The sequence below is a fragment of the Dysidea avara genome, chromosome 3 (assembly GCF_963678975.1).
Source record: "Dysidea avara chromosome 3, odDysAvar1.4, whole genome shotgun sequence".
In the NCBI taxonomy this organism is placed as follows: Eukaryota; Metazoa; Porifera; class Demospongiae; order Dictyoceratida; family Dysideidae; genus Dysidea; species Dysidea avara.
In genome coordinates, this window is record NC_089274.1 from 6,354,646 (window position 1) to 6,372,490 (window position 17,845).

Here is a 17,845-nt window from a genome sequence, read left to right on the forward strand (position 1 = left end):
GTAATTTTATTCGACCATATTTCTGACAGTTCTGTGCTGTTTGTAGAAATACCAATTTATCAGCCACATATACAAAAGTGATGTACAAATTAAGTGTTACACATTACAACCATATGCCTAATGGGAGATTAAATAATAACAACCCCATTTGCGTAACTGTGGGAGAAATTGTAGCATGTTCCGTCATGATTTAATTGCACAGTTGTTGTTACATACATAAGTCATCTTTCAAAAAATATTGCATTGCAAATCTTTCATACAATGTACTTGCATAAAGCATGTTATTCTAGAACCTCATCTACAAGTGTATTGTAAAGTCTGCATCTCAATTGATTGTTCGGAATTGTCTTTGACAACATGCTTGACATTTCTTCCATTGTGCCACACAGTGTGAATTAAACCAAAGGGTACCATACACTCAATTCTCAATAATCATCAAGAAACAGAAGGAAGTGATAAGACAGTTGATTGAGAGGAAGCAAGCTGAGATCAGAAAAGTACATACTGGGTTAACTTTCAGCCAAGGAGTCCATAGGATTGACATACAAGAGATTCCTGGGATACATGAGTTTGTGAGATTGTGTACTGTTTGTGACATCGGCTGTAATTATAATGTTGGGTAACAAATGATTTTACATACAACAAACACTTTTGTTTCAGGTTTGATTGGAAGTAAACAGCCATAAACTATTAGTTGTTCCACTTGCATTTTATTGTAAAGAAAAAGGAAACTAGAGTACTGTTATGGAGATATACATACATTGTAGCACAATAGTTTGAATAATAATGAAGTGATCTGTGTATACTGTATCATATGGAAGTCTGTTGCTTCCCTAGTTTTAAAACTTTATCTTTCTGAATGACCATTCCTGTATATATGTATGAAAACTTGACCACACAAATATATATATAGTTACCATGGATATCGGTAGTGTTGTGTAAACTGACAATCATTACTGTGGTTCCTATCAGTCTATGTCAAAATAGCAGTGTGGAGCCATGAGATTAAGAAGCCTAAAATCAAATGAATTGTCTTTCCAATAAGGATGCTCTCAAGGAATCATTTCTGTGCTAGCCTTAGTTATTAGGTACAAATCTCATTTCATTTGCCTTAATGTGTCAAATAATTAGGCATACAGGAGAGAAGTAAGCTTTGCTCAGAGCTGTTAGACTGAACACTAATATGGAGTTCCAACAAAATGCAAACAACAAAGTAGGTTATTTATTGCTATACTCAAGAGTAACAAAGCAGGACATGTAGATTAAGTACACACAATGGCAACGCTAATTGATTATATCACTGTGTAGGGCAAGGCTACCACCAGTGTTGGGAGTAACGCGCTACTTATGTAACGCGTTACGTAATATTATTACTTTTGTGGTAACAAAGTAATATAACGAAATACGCTATGAAAACAGGTAATATAACGCAAGATACTTTACTTACAAACGTAACGCGTTACCTAAGTAATATAATTACTGTAACGAGTCTAATATGACGTAATATTATTATTAAAAGTAACGAAGTTACTAATCTCGTTAGTAATCCTCTGAGTAACGCCTAACCACAACGAAGTAACGAGGCCTACTGAATGAAGCTTATTCACTAGCTTCTTACTTATAACCAAGGTTTGCACATTGTCCAACAACGCAATCATGTCACGTGATAAGGTGGTAGTTTCACACGTGACAGCTTAAGGCTGTGGGCACAAAGTAATATAATATGTAATATTATTACAGTTACTTTATTTTATGGGTAATATGTAACTGTAAGGCCCCTATTTGGTGATTATTAGTTTCTCATCCAGCCTTTCTAATTATTATGATGCGGGCGGGAGGGTATTACCATTATGCCATTATTTTATAATATTAACACACTGATGTACAGACCTTGTCCAAATTGTCTTTCTTTCTTACTACAAACATTTCCTTCACCAGCTGATTCTACTTTTCGTGATCGCCAACTGTTTTTCGACAGTCTGAAAGCCTGCTTTGATGAAGTCGATAGAACACGATCGCAACTGGTACTGCAGCAATTTGCTAAGGAAAACAACAGTTCTCCTGGCGAGATATAGCGCGAATTGTAGCGTTCATCAACAAAAAATTATATCAGTTTGATATCACGTGTTCTTTTGAGCATGCACAGAGTAAATAATGGCTTACCATGCGGTAGCTTAAGAAGGATGCGGGCGGTGGATGAGAAACTAATAATCACCAAATAGGGGCCTAACTAAATAGTTCTGTTGCAAGTAATATGTAATATGTAACTAGTTACTTTTAAAAAGTAACTTGCCCAACACTGGCTACCACCTACACACTAGCTAGTACACAGCAAAATTACTTTTGTTATGCATGGGTACATGTTGTCAGGGACAGATCCAGATTGCTACATTCTCTGGTTTGGTAAGGTGAGACCAAAAAAAGGTCACAACCAACTGACAATAGCTGCCCACCTCACCAACTATGCATTTATACCTGATAAAGTACTTAAAAATCCTTACATAGCTTGCTACACACTGCTCTAATACTGTGACTGCTTTATTAGAGTGACTGCTCTATTAGAGTATCTTGATCTTGGTATACTAAAAAGCTTTAGAGGAGGGGACCCCCTGTATCCGCCCCTGCATGTTGTGATGCATGTATAATTTCATATAAGCTGTGAACAGAGGGTGGTGAGTAGGTTTTAGTTCTTAGTGCTGTATACAACTGCCTTCAACTCTGTATGGTTTTCGTATTGACTCTTTGGTTATGTTTCATTAACAAAATGCACCAACCGCCTTGTTATGAATTTGTTTTGCCAAGTACAGTAACGTAAATTGTACCATCCAACCGTTTTTGTAGTTTGTGTGGTCAAAATTTTACCCCATATGATTCAAAATCATCTGAAATATAGAAGTTATGCAGTGACTTTGCCTGTAATGTACCATTGAGTCGTACACATTGGTATCTATCACAGAGGCATGATTTTAACTACCAACACAGGTTGTCAGTAATGCCAATTTGCCATAATTTTGAGTAGTTCGTTGTCAGGAAGCTTTTGAAAAGTCTAAATAGATTACATCTGATTGGGTTTGGTGCTCATAAATATCTTTGACAATAAGTTGTTGCAAGGTTGAGCGCCCTTTCATGAATCCAAATTGTGAGGGTAGAGATACAATTAGAAATAGAATTCGTAACTTTTTCATAAATAATACGTTTAGTACCTTGGACACAATGCATATATATATATATATATATGGGTCTATAATTAGTAACACAAGTTTTGTTGCCAGCTTTGAAAATATAGGGGTGATGCAATGTAGCTATCTGCCATTCAGAAGGAAGACAACAGTAAATGGCATATGAAAATAAATAATGCAAAAGTTTGGTTAAAACAATAGCACAGTTTTTTAAGACAACCGGAGGGTTAATTCTATCAATACCAGTGGTCTTGTAGATAAGTCAAGAGATAGTAAAGAAGTATAAACTTCTTCAGTGGTATTGATGTGTCAATGGTAGAAGCCATGTCTTCAAATTGAGGTATAGGGAGTAGGTACTCTGAGAGAACACAGAGTAAAAGTACCTGTTGAACAAAGTAGCCGCTTTATCAATATCTTGGGTGGTAGAACTATCATTAAAGAAGACTGCCAGCAGGGATAGAAGCAGATTTAGTGATGTTTCTTACATGCTGATGTATTTTTGATATTTCTGAATCATTTCTGAAGGTGAAATTTGGATTAGATTTGCTTCAAAGTTGGCCTTGGCTTATTGGATGCTGTTTTGGAGGTTATCTTCTGCTGTTTGTATACGATTTAATTGTGATCAGTAGGATGGGATTTGTTTTTCTTTCGTAGAGCCCTAAGACACTTAATCTCATGGCGTATAAGTGTACCATTTAGGAAACTGAGAAGAGCTGGTTCTAATTCTACGAATAAACAGCCCTAGTGATCATGATATTGCTCTTAATAAATAGCCAGATATGTATAGAGTCTATGTCAGATAGCTGTTTACAGGCCGTATAGTCAATATGAGATGGGTAATTGATGAAGCCATATACAATACTGTATGCTCTTGGCTGCGATTTAACAGCTGGAGGTGAGTTTGCAACAAAATGATAATAGTATGCATATTTTTCATTAGTTATATTTTGGCCTAACAAAATTTAATATTTCAGTCAAAAGAAGTAGCTAGCCTACTATGGCTCCTCCACAAAGGGATGGAAAGAGGGAGAGGCAATTGCCACAAATGCCCAATCCTGGATCCACCATTGTTACATGAATAGCTAATATATTCATGAGAAAAAGAAACTAAAAGTATGACAAGGGCAATGCTACATAGTATATTGTATAGTCAGCAGTCTCAGCACATTCAGGCAAATTGATATGCAAAAGTGTTAGGAGACCTATGTTGTAGTTTAATTGAATGTTTTAGTTGCATCAGACTTGTATACTTAACTATATTGAGTTAGTGAGTAATAGGATAATCCCTGGGAAACCCCTATCATTTAACACATGCATATTGGTCATGACATCATAGTGTGGGATGTGTATATAAGTCAGAGTAACATCCAATACTAAGTAGAAGAGCTACTGATTGTAATGTTGGAAATGTACGTATTTGTATTTACAATGTATCATGAAAGAAGACATTATGCAGTTAAGAAGGTGATCATTGAGTTGTAAAGAGCATTAAAATGAGATACAGCTGACAATTAATTTTAGATTTTTATGATATATACCGACAGAGAGTTTACCAATCCAACAAAGTCAATATCCATTCATAATTGTATCATGAAAGCATTATTCCACTTATGGTAGTTTACTATGTAGGTAGAAGAGAGACATGAATGGCACACATGTGCATCTAAATTTTATTGCCTTTCATTTCATGCCTACAATGGATTGTGATTTAATGCAGAGATGGAAACATTTTGAAACATTTTTATAGCAATTGTGTGAAAGATCCCAGGAGTGGGGGGGGGGGGTTGGATTCAACAACACAAAATTGGGCATGTACACAGATATCAAAGGTGAGTATAGGCAAACTGCATGCATATGCTTTAATCTACTACACAGAGTTTCATTTTGTTTTATATTTGTAGCCAGCAATATAATGATCATGATGCCAGCCACTGAGTTGTAGATGTAGCTCCAAGTTTCAAGTCAAACTTGGAGACTTTGACTCTGCTGGTACTGTACTAGGACTTGGTATAAAAGAGCCTACTGATCAGATGATCAAGTTTGCCTCCATCCTGCCACTAGGAACACCAGGATATTGGGCTCCTGAGGTGATGTGTTTATAGTGTTGTAGTTGGTTGACATGTGTATTAACTACAGGTATCCATGCACATCACCCTATCAGGACCTTATGAAACACTGTACACATTTGCAGTTGACATGTGGTCATTTGGATGTCTGTGTTTGAATATTTGTATTGGGAAAACTAAGCAAAGATAAGAAGCTTCATTACTGTTGTCAACCCTGTCCTATGTGGTTAGGAACTTTGGAAGAAGACAACCAAGGTATGAATTTTTTGTGAGTCATAATGTAGTCATTGGTATACCAACTCTTACTAAGATTTTTTGCCCATTTTGCTTGCGCACCTACAGTGTTGGGAGTAACGCATTACATAATATTATTACTTTTGTGGTAACCAAGTAATACAACGAAATACGCTACAAAAACAGGTAATATAACTCAAGTTACTTTACTTACAAAGTTTACGTAACGTGTTACCTAAGTAATATAGTTACTGTAACGAATCTAATATTACATAATATTATTACTACAAGTAACAAAGTTACTAATCTCATTAGTAATCCACTGAGTAATGCCTAGCCACAACGAAGTAATGAAGCCTACTGAATGAAGCTTATTCACCAGCTTCTTACTTATAACCAAGATTTGCACATTGTTCAACAACGCAATCATGTCACGTGATAAAGTAGTAGTTTCACACATGATAGCTTAAGGCTGTGGACACAAAGTACGTAATATAATATGTAATATTATTATAGTTCTTTATTTTATGGGTAATATGTAACTGTAACTAAATAGTTCAGTTGCAAGTGATATGTAATGTGTAACTAGTTACTTTTAAAAAGTAACTTGCCCAACACTGTGCACCTATAATTCCTTACATATATGTGCAAGTTTGATGTTCATGTTTTGTTCACAGAAAAAAAAAGAGGAGAAAAAAGAAAAAAGAAAAAGACAGGAAGAAGAACCTCATCATTAAGGAGAAGAAGCTTCATTACTGTTGTCAACCCTGTCCTATGTGGTTAAGAACTTTGGAAGAAGACAACCAAGGTATGAATTTTCTGTGAGTCATAATGTAGGCATTAGTACCAACTCTCACTAAGATTTTTTGCTCATTTTGCTTGCGCATCTATAACAAGGGAGGATATGGGGGGGGGGGCTATTGACCTCCCTCCAAAAAATTTTAGTATACCAAGATTGAGATATTTTAATAGAGCAGTCACTCTAACAAGAGAGGCTGCCCAGGTCCAGTCATGGATTTTTTCTTCTTTCTCCTACTTTTCAAACATACTTAGTGCAGTTAATATAAACATCTTAGGCCTTTATAAGCAGGGCCGCCCACAGGGGGGGAAACTGGGGAATTTTGCCCCGGGCCCCAGCCTGAAAGGGGCCCCAGGAAGGGCCCCTGAATATCTGTTTAAAAGATCGATATACTCTAATAGAGCAGTCAGATCTAAATACTCTAATAGAGCAGTCACAGTATTCTTCATAGGAGCAGTGTAGCAAGCTTATAGATAAGGAGATATGGTTGGTGATGGGTAGTTATTGTCATTGCCAGCAGGTTGTGACCTTTTTTTTTTTTTTTTTTTTGGTCTTCACCTTACAACTTGGGTCAAGGGCCCACTTTAACTCTTTGCCCTGGGCCCCTTAATTTCTCTGGGCGGCCCTGTTTATAAGGCCTTCTAGTATACAGGCTCTGCCTTTACCAACTACTTTATAATCATAATAATCATAATCATAATAAAGCAGTCACAGTATTAGAGTGTGTAGTGAGCTATTTAAGGATTTTTATGTACTTTATCAGTGATAAATGTATAGTTGGTGAGGTGGGCAACTATGGTCAGCTGACTATGACCTTTTTATTTTTTTTTGGTCTCCCCTTATGGACAATATAGTGTCCCAGTTATTTTTACCCTCCTTTCCATAACTCTGGATCCACCCCTGCTATAATTCCTTACATGTGCGTGTAAGTTTGATGTTTATGTTTTGTTCACAGAAAAAAAGAGAGAAAAGCTTCATTAAGAAGAAGAAGAAGAAGCTTTTTAAGAAGCTTCATTACAGTTGTCAACCCTGTCCTATGTGGTTAGGAACTTTGGAAGAAGACAACCAAGGTATGAATTTTCTGTGAGTCATAATGCAGGCATTGGTGCCCAGAGTTGGGGTCGCTACTCTAAAAATGTAACTCATTACATATTACTAGTTACTTCTATACACTGTAGAGTTACAATTACATATTACTCCCAGAAAATTAGTCACTAGTTACATATTACACATTACTTTTAGGGCTGTAACTATAGTAATATTATTACTAATACCATGCCTGTTTCACTGCCCATACAAAAATCTCAAAAGTATATAGCAGTGAAATTTATCCCGTATTTCACTGGTAGTAGTGAAAAAGTTGTAATTGCAATTTCATTGGCTAGAATTTATGTTAACAATGTAGCGCCAATTAGTGTTGATGCGTGTTTAGTACCATATATAATATAGTACAATAAGGATTCGCAACAGTGACGTCATTTCCGTAGGAACTAATAGTTTTATGTACGGACAATTCTCGTTACGGGTTTGATTGGTCTTGGTTACAGGCTCAGAATCAGCCTCGCTTCACAAAATATAACCTTCATACAATCCTTCAGTCACTGGGGACTTAGTTGATGCTTAAAATATTCTCAGTAATAGCGCCACAAAAATTATTGGTGCCACACCTGAGCAACCATAGCGAAGAAGCTCCGAGACAAACTGGCTGCAAACTGCCGTGATTTGATAACACTCACTTAATCTAATAGTGAATAGGAAACTGTCATGGTAAATTCAAGAAGAAATAAAGTATAGTTGGTGAGATATCGCCCCTCAAGGTTCCTACCCGTAACGAGGATTGTCCGTAATGACGTCACTGTTGCGAATCCCTGTACTATATTAGGCCACACCAAGTCAAACCTTAGTTTCTGGTCACCCGCCCGCATGGAAAACTGGAACCCCAGTTTATGAGGACTATTATTAATATTACAAGCGCTTAAGTGTACGTGACCAAGGACAGTGATTTTTAAATACTGCAAAAGATCGAGATACTCTAATAGAGCAGTCAGGGATTCTAATAAAGCAGTCACACTACCCTTAACTCTAATACTAGAATAGACAGATACTACTATAACGTTTTTGACTTGTCCTTGATTAGCTATATAGCTAGCTATTAGTAATGCTTCTGTTGCCAGTAAGTAATTTCAGTACAGTATGTATGTAGCATTGATCACTAGCCTAATGATCAGATTATTATTATTATCAATTTACCAAAAAGGAAGGCATACACAAAAGGCAAAGCCTGTACAAGGTGTCCGCCTACAAAAAACAAACATACATATACATATACCTACAGTACACTACAAACTAAACAGTACACAACAAAACACAAAACAGTGATTAAGAAGTTACTTGACACATAAGTAATTATAAAGGTGATGCCGGAAAGACTTTCGATTACTGTCTTCAAGGATATATAATGGCACAGCGTTCCAGAAGAAAGTTGTGTTGACAAAAAAAGAATATCTCCTAGAATTAATGGTGGACTGTGGAGGGACTAGTGAAAGATGGTGACTTCTGGTAGATGCTATGGAATTAAATGAACAGTGACTATTAAATGTAATAGATGTTTGCTGGTGATATATGTCATTGAGGAAACTGACCGAAAGGAAACTTCGTCTTGACTGGAGAGAAGGAAGGTGAAGTTGGGAGCAACAATCATTCGAAGAAATGGTCCAAGAGCTGGTAGATGGACTCCAGCGACTCCCACAGATCCATCGAGCTGCCTGCTTTTGTAGGGACTCTAGTAGTTGGATATCTCCCAAATTAGATATACCATAGCTTTAAACTTTCCTAACAATTCAGATGTAGTTCTCTAATGATTAGTCTAGTAACTCTTCTAGTGGATCTAAACTTGAACTTCCTTATCACTGATCACTAATATACTGACTAGAAATCCGGTAACGTTTGGTGAGCTCAAACTTCAACTTTTCCATGGTTACATAATTGCAAGTATGGTCCTAAATTAGCAAGTCCATGACATCCCTTAGTTAAAACATTAACTTAGCTTTCCCACATGATCACTGAAAAACACTAGCCTGGAGCACTCAACAACTCAACTCAAAACTTTGACAGCTACTTTACTCAAGGTTTACTGTATAGAAGGCTGGAAACGCATGCATATATAGTTGGCTAAGACTTCACTTTTGAAAGAGTTTCTGATGATGTGTTAATATAGCTTTGGATTATTATTAGCTAGCTAATAAATAATAATTTCCTGACATAGCTAATGAAACATTTCATTTGTAAAGCAAAAGTAGCTACATGAGCAGACCTTTCCTTAGTGTTAGCTACACATTGTTGTGCTCAGCAGTGTAGCTAGCCATCAACAATTTTTCTGGTGCATTTTGCAGAAGCATAATTAACTACTTATGCTATAAGAATGTTGGTTAAGCTTGGTTGTAAACTCAATATGAAATGGGTAAATTGAGCAAAATTAATAACATTACAGTATTACTGGTGTATATATGTAAGAGTCTATGATGGTCCTGAAGTCCTGATCATCCGCCCGCCCGCATCCTTTTGTTGGCTAGGAGTGACCAGAAACTAAGGTATGACTTGGAGTGGCCTTATCTATGTTAGTACATAGTGACAAATTGTGTTCATAGCAATGCTAACGCACAGCATGGGTATATGAGTATGGTATTAACTGGGAATAGTATGGGTAGCAGTGAAATTTGGGATAAATACCACTCTTGTTGTATTGGAAATGGTAAATTTCCAATACAACACTCGTGGTATTATCCCAATTATTATTATTATTATTATTAACACTTTACAGTGACCAGCACTGAAGGTCTACAACAACATGTGCTGCAGCCTTAGGATTACCTAACCTAGTTTCAAGGACTTAGACTTAATGACTTATATAGTAGCTGAAAAGGTGTAACAGAAAAGGGGCCAAAGTAAGGAAAAAAATCCCTCCAACCCCAGGAATCGAACTGCAGGTCACCCAATGTCTAGTCGGGGGCCACACTCAGTCTTCCTCCAGGAGGGATGGATTTTCTTCCTTAATCCTAAGGTATTTATTATTAACACTTTACAGTGACCAGCACTGAAGGTCTACAACAACATGTGCTGCAGCCTTAGGATTACCTAACCTAGTTTCAAGGACTTAGACTTAATGACTAATTTCACTGCTACCCATAGTACATATTACATTTATTCATTAAGAGCTATAAATTAAGCCCAACCTTCTAAATACATGCTCCCAGCCTACAACTACAAGTGACATGAGTGAGTACAGCCTCAAAAACATACTTTGTTGTAGTATCTTGGTCTCAAGGGCACTCCCCATACACTATCCCTCTTTGTTCTTACCTGTACAGCCATATTCAGTGCTGTTAGGACCCAAAATGCAGCCAATCACGTGCTGAATGCAACGCACATTAAAAAGAGGTAACTCATTACAATTTCCAGATGTAATATCCACTACTTATTATACTTGTCACTTTTTCATGTAATGCGTTATATTACTTCGTTATAACATAAGTAATATTATTATGTAACGTGTTACAAATATAACTCGTTACCCCCAACTCTGTTGGTACCAACTCTAACTAAGATTTTTTTGCTCATTTTGCTTGTGCACTTATAATACCTATTATGTGCAAGTTTGATGTTCATGTTTTGTTCACAAAAAAAAAAAGTAGACAAAAAAAAGAAAGAAAAAAGAAGAAGCTTCATCATTAAGGAGAAGAAGCTTATTACTGCCTGTCCTATGTGGTTAAGAACTTTGGAAGAACACAGCCAAGGTATGAATTTTCTGTGAGTCATAATGGTAACAACTCTTACTAAGATTTTTTTGCTCATTTTGTTTGTCCACCTATAATTCCTTACATATATTTACAAGTTTTATGTTCATGTTTTGCTCACAGATTAAAGAGCTAGAGAACACAAGGCCATTCTCAAATGGAAAAGGATTCATCAACATGTTGCAAGTCATGCAATGAAAATGCTCGGTCAATTGCACCAAATGCTTGAGCAAATGCTATCAAGACATTTACAATGATCAACTCTATTTTACAAGCTTCCTATCCTAAAGGACAGAATGATGGAGGATAGAGCCATGAAGTAGAATGTATTTGAATGAACAGGATTTTGTCAACATCTTATATGCTGCACATGACAATCTATGATTCATGTACTGTTTGCTATGCTAGTAGGCTAGGTGATGTAATGCTGTTGTGTGTATGTGTGTAAGTTTTCAGTTGCTATCAATTAATGGCTTCTTCCAGTTTGTTTCGTTGAGAGATTGTCAATTTCACGACAGGAAATAAAATCAGTGATGTAAAAGATAGTAACAAAGAGGAGTTCTTGCATAATTATGACAATGTCACAGTGATGCAACTAGACCAACACTACTACCAGGTCCCAGTACAATCTATAGAATTGCTATGGACAGGCATTAGTAGAAATAGATTCTATTAGGCAGTGTTGGGCAAGTTACTTTGTAAAAGTAACTAGTTACATATTACTTGCAACAGAACTATTTAGTTACAGTTACATATTACCCATAAAATAAAGTAACTGTAATAATATTACATATTATATTACTTTGTGTCCACAGCCTTAAACTGTTACGTGTGAAACTACCACCTTATCACGTGACATGATTGCGTTGTTGGACAATGTGCAAATCTTGGTTATAAGTAAGAAGCTAGTGAATAAGCTTCATTCAGTAGGCCTCGTTACTTTGTTGTGGTTAGGCGTTACTCAGAGGATTACTAACGAGATTAGTAACTTCGTTACTTTTAGTAATAATATTACGTCATATTAGACTCGTTACAGTAATTATATTACTTAGGTAACGCGTTACGTTTGTAAGTAAAGTATCTTGCGTTATATTACCTGTTTTCATAGTGTATTTCGTTATATTACTTTGTTACCACAAAAGTAATAATATTACGTAACGCGTTACTCCCAACACTGCTATATAGGTGACATTTCTAAGTTACCAGTAGCTGTGCAAGGATTCACTGTACAATAAATGAAATGAATAATAAGAGTTAGTAGTAGCTATACAATGCTCTACTTTTATCAAAATTATATAGTTTCTTATAAGATGCAGGAGCTACAATTTAGTGTTTATAATTGTTAGTGTTGGATAAGATGTGTCATAACTAAATATAATTTGTATCTAAAACACAAAACATATATCATATAGTTAGCTAACTATAATAGCAAATAAACATAACTACCTGTAATGCTGAATAAAGTCAACTGTATCATGATCAGCATCAGTTCAGCAAGCAATGACTGCTCAATACTGTCATCTATAATACTGTTGAAACACATGATTGTTCACTGTTTACCAGGGCATAGCAAAAAACAATTAAGGCATGATCATGAGTGGGCCTAAGAGGGATGTCTGACTTTGCACAGAGTGTGAAGCACATGCACTGAGGTATTCTAATTCACTGCAACAGAATCCAGGTCCATGCAGGTCCGGGTTTGAACGCTATCTCTAGTATTTTCATGTGGTAAAATGGTGAAAAGGTTTTCAAAGACCATCTCTAGAACTTTTTGCAAACTTGTATCTATGCATAGTACAATGCAAATGAATGTATGGAGTATTATATTTATTGAGGCAGATATAAAGGGACACAGAGCATCCTTCCACAGCTTTAACTGGGCAATGAGAAGTATATACATATATATATATACACACATGTATTGAGAAGACTGCAACTTTAAATCAGACAACTGCTCATGTACTTTACTTTGAGACTCATTTTTCAGTCTTTCACGCAGGATGATTAATTAAAATGTCAAAAGAACTGCCATGAGCCTTACTTGTAATTACTAGTAGCTATCAAAATGATCAAAAACATGCATATTTAGGCATGAATACACAAAAATGTGGCTGTATGTATAGCAAAAGTATAAAAGTTCATGGAAGGTATGCATTATAGCATATAATCAAAGCGACAAACCATATTTGTGACTGAATTTGACAAAACCCGGCTTCGACGCACAAAACTTCGTTAGGAGATATGGCGATTTTAAGTAATCATTGTGTAATAACTTCCCAGTGCCTACAGCTGTGCAAGCAAAATTTGCACCAAGTATGCATCTATTTACTAGCTATCACTGAGTGGGTGTATACATTTCTGATACCCAAAATTAGCTCTGTTTTGGGCAGCTTTTCTCGAGTGGGTAATAATATCACAGGTGATAGTAATAGGGTGGGAGGGTGGGGGTGGATAGTAATAGGGTGGGAGGGTGGGGGTGGATGGTGGTCTTAATATACGGGTATAAAATGGAGTAAGAAGACGATTGGAATCCAGAGGCCAAGTTTGGGCTCCCCATGGCCCTCAAATCACTCCAAATTGACCGAGAACACTATTGGTGAGCTCTCTGTGAAGTCCCAGCTCACTACACACCATTATCACAAAGCCATGGCCATCCAATGGCGCCAATCTCCCACTCGTGGCTTTGACAGGGTCGGAAGAAAGCTGCCACAGAAACCAGACTTGCCAGTCCTGAAGGAAGTACAGTGTGGAATGTGATAGTGTATTAGGCCAGCAATCCATTTCTGGTAAAAACGTAAGTTTGATTTTGTGTGTGTGGAAGCCTTGTTATGTGAAATCCGGTCACATTTATATAAAATTTGGTTTTTAAAAAAAATTAATGTATATGTAAGTTTACAAATGGAAATTAGATACACACATTTATTAATACATCTTGGTCACAATAACTCTCTAAATGTTATAGTATTATACGTATGAATACTTTGTGTAATGCAATGCATGAGAGTGTCATGGTGCTGTGCAATATTTATGATTGCTTAATGACACATTTGAAGAATGCCACATCATCAACAACAAATTCAGGATTATCCAGTATTGATAGTGGAGCAAATTTAGGACAACCAGATGCAACATTCATGTCTGATTTTGGATGATGAAAGCTGGTACTGGTTGGGTTGGGTCTGAATGACTGTACAATATTGTTGTTGCCTTTCTGGTTCACTAATGTCATTGTCACCATATGCTGAAATGGCCATTCTAGTAAAGCATCATATTCTTCCTTCATGATGGTAAGGAAGTAAGATATGTAACGCCCCTTGCCACTACCATCACCATTTAAATACACATGTAGACACAGTCTGTACCCAAACCTGTTGGTGTAAAATGGTGCTGAATATAAACTGACAGTCTTTCCTAGTAGAGCATCCCTCCTACGTCTGGTGATATCTGGTATCTTCCATATGTAGTGACCATCATATGAAGTAGTTTGAGGTGTTTGCACTTCTTCATAAGTACAGAACATATGGTTAAATGCATTAGTAGCTTGTGTGGACGAAATATCTTCAACACTAATACAGTCACTTTGCAAATGGTTGGTTTGCAGTTGCTTGGAGTCATCCACACAGCTTCTTAAGTTTGCAGACAAACACTCTTGAGATAAGTTATTAAAGTAAGTACCGACAAGTGACATGTGGTTGTGCATCCTTTCAACTTTGTGCTTTTCTAATTCTCTGCTACTTCCCTGGTATAGGCAGCCTAAAAAGCTAAAGGGACATTGTTTTTTTGCTGATCTCAGATTATTTATTGTACAATCAAGTGTACTGATGGCCTAAGAATGTCACACATTAGATCATATTATATATCTTATTATATTCATGAAGTTTTAAATTACCTCTTCGGTTTGATCAGTGCAAGAAATTGGTACATTTAATTCGTGAACCTACACAATATTATAATGTCACGAACAATGCACAATACTATAGTATGTTCATGTTGAGCTGAATCCTCAAAAACATTTAATAACTCATGGATGCAATTACACACAATCTTGAAATTTGGCTCATTTGTAGTACTGCTTGACCCGCTAAAACTATTTCAAAATCTTTTTGTTCAAAAGTTTGACATAATGTTTACGGCCAATCGAAATTTTCACAATACATTTCCTATGGGGAAGCCATATAAGTACAATGTCCATTACAGTCCCTTCCCAAACTTGTAATGGAGCCAAACCGTACGTGTCTGTTGTTGATACCTTTGCTGTTACCAATAATCATCTGGTTGGCTTAAATATTAACTCTGTTGAGAAAAATCCACTTTTAATTTTTAGCTGTTTTTCAGGATTCAGCTCAACGTGAACATATAGTTAACTTTATTACCTCTCGCTGGTTACAACAGGTTCCTTGTATCACTAATGGTGTCCTAGTTTTTGAATTCTGCAGTGATGCTGGTTCTGGTAAATGATCATCAAGGCTCGATCTTGTGATCTCACCTCGGATCTCACCTGCACCCGCATGTCCTTCATTGGAACATGATACCTCAAGTCATAGGCGGCGGAAAGGGGGGGGGGGGGGGGGGGGGGGCTAGGGGGCTAAAGCCCCCCCTCAGAATGATATCACACCGAAATTATCTTTCTTGGAGTGGGGCTGAAAACCGTGATAAAGATCGAGATACTCTAATAGAGCAGTCACTCTAATAAAGTAGTCAGTGTGTAGCGAGCTATGAAAGGATTTTTATGTAGTTTATCAGCTAGAAATGGTAGCTGGTCAGGTGGAAAGCTCTTGTCAGTTGGTTGCGACCTTTTTTTTTTTTTTTTTTTTTTTTTGGTCTTACCTTACCAAACTATAGAAATAAGTCTGGGTCAGCCCAGCCCCCCTTCATATCAACTACTTCCTCCGCCGCTGCCTCAAGTAGCTGACACCCATCTCTGAAATGTTCCTATAATAGATTTAGTACACTTTGATAATAATAATAATTATGATGTGTATGAATATTAGTCCATAGCTATATAGAGAGCTACCTGATAGCATCGAAATTCTCCAGACCAGCGGCAATGAGGGCAATTGACAACGCTGCATTCGATTTCTTTGGCTATCGCTTTGTCATGAAAGTACTGTATATGAAGAACACTATGTGTCATCAAGAGTTTGTAATGGTGTAGGGAGAGTGTCGAACTACGCTATACCCCAGTGAAAAATGGCACTAATTATAAGTACAGTGGGCGCGCGCATATACGTTGAGAGCCGGACTGAAGGTACAGAGTGAAAGAACAGCGTACTCGAGAAAAGTATGGCACAACGCACTAAGGAACCGCAGAAAGACACAGCCAAACCTGGAAAGCCATAGATATCAACTTCGCGTGACGTCTTAATTCGAGATTTCATTCATGATCGCCATTCGAGTCCATGCCTCGACAGTTATGATAGGGTTTTCAGCCAGAGGGCGGACCACCCGACCCGGCAAACTAAGAAGGTATTAAATCTGGACAATCAACATACAGCGGTAGGATTTACGAGAGGACACAAAGGTACTGATGCGGGGCTCTTTTTCATTAGGTAGTTCTCGAGTCAGTATAGCGAAGTTCGACACTCTTCCTAACACATTATAAACTCTTGATGTCATGCACTATTGAACTACATAGCTAAATTCCAGAGCCTCACCCCTGTGAATTCGATGTTTCTCTGACATTTATCACAGAAGAGAGTTTGAGAGCTATAAAACAAGATCAACAGCAGTTAATTATTCAGTATATTGAAATAGTTAGCTATATAGCTATGCGAAAATTAAACCTTTGCTGTTTTAGTTTCACGGCACATGGTGTACACAGGTGATGACCGCATGGAAACTGCAAGGGACCGATTGACAAATAGCCACATTGAATACACCGCAACCGTTCGTCCAGTATCTTTAGTTGTACTTGCATATCAGTGCAATGTATCTCGAAGTGTAGACCAATTGCAAGTTTTAACGATATATACACGAAAAGCCCGCAAACATCTCAGCTACATAATTATATGGATATTCTATACAGTCGATTGCAGAATTGTTGAAATTTCTCTTCCCGTGCCGTAAACATTCCGTGGGCTGGAAAACTATTTGTAGTGATGCCGGATCAGCCGGATTGAGGAAAGAGATTAGTGTGGTTCAATTGCTGTTGAATCCGTGGCAAGGACAATAAAATTTCCTCACAAGGAACCTTACGGAAACACTCACGGTACGCAAGGCCGGAGGAGACGGTCCGGTTGGTCAGGCCTGAGCCGGACCAATAATCTGGACTGAGTTAAACCAACCGTGCTAGCTGACCAGCTCGAACTACATTACTCTCATGCAATCTTTAGACGATCACATCTGCATGTAGCTACGTACACTTTACAGATGTTATTGAAAATGCATGATACGAGTAGTTACCTAGTTTCTCAGCACAGAACTACACGTATAGTACCTCCAATTACCTTACAGTACAACATAGCATTCGTATGGTTTTGTACAGAAATGATTGTGGGTTCTACGTACAGTATCACGTGTGCTGACAGTTGGTGGCATTAATCACGAGTAAGGCAGGTGCCTTCTTTGATTCTAAACCAGCACACTTATATCACAATTCAATCTTCATAATCATTAGCATTCCTTGGCTTTTCTCTCTTGGCTTCTTTTACTGGGCGAAGGGCTGGCAGTGACAAACCAGATGACTCATTCCGTGGCAAGAAGCTGTACACCCATACATTATATGTGACCGGATTTCACATAACAAGGCTTCCACACACACAAAATCAAACTTAC

The 17,845-nt window shown here is 37.3% G+C and overlaps 1 protein-coding gene and 1 long non-coding RNA gene across 3 annotated transcripts; one reads left to right on the plus strand and one right to left on the minus strand.

The window, feature by feature from the left end:
• Positions 1 to 4,573: 4,573 nt before the first annotated feature.
• Positions 4,574 to 12,382, plus strand: LOC136249091 (uncharacterized). 2 transcript variants are annotated; one of them, XR_010698042.1, is made up of 8 exons: positions 4,574 to 5,008; positions 5,081 to 5,266; positions 5,316 to 5,500; positions 6,157 to 6,287; positions 7,234 to 7,348; positions 10,967 to 11,071; positions 11,195 to 11,747; positions 12,257 to 12,382. It is a non-coding gene; the product is annotated as an uncharacterized lncRNA (long non-coding RNA). The 2 variants fall into 2 exon arrangements; XR_010698043.1 differs by having other exon boundaries at positions 10,970 to 11,071.
• Positions 12,383 to 14,096: 1,714 nt separating this feature from the next.
• LOC136251807 (TNF receptor-associated factor 3-like) lies at positions 14,097 to 16,753 on the minus strand. Its single transcript, XM_066044217.1, has 5 exons — positions 16,726 to 16,753; positions 16,564 to 16,659; positions 15,445 to 15,569; positions 14,961 to 15,008; positions 14,097 to 14,897 (listed from the first exon to the last, which is right to left on the minus strand). The coding sequence occupies exons 1-5, from the start codon at positions 16,751 to 16,753 to the stop codon at positions 14,097 to 14,099; spliced, it is 1,098 nt and encodes a 365-aa protein (XP_065900289.1).
• Positions 16,754 to 17,845: the final 1,092 nt, after the last annotated feature.

Coding starts and splice junctions, on each gene's coding strand:
- LOC136251807 (XM_066044217.1), bottom strand. CDS start 16,753: ATGTCAGAGAAACATCGAATTCACAGGG. Junction 15,009..15,444: donor CCTGTTGTAACCAGCGAGAG/GTAATAAAGTTA, acceptor AATATTGTGTAG/GTTCACGAATTAAATGTACC. Junction 14,898..14,960: donor GCACTGATCAAACCGAAGAG/GTAATTTAAAAC, acceptor TGACATTCTTAG/GCCATCAGTACACTTGATTG.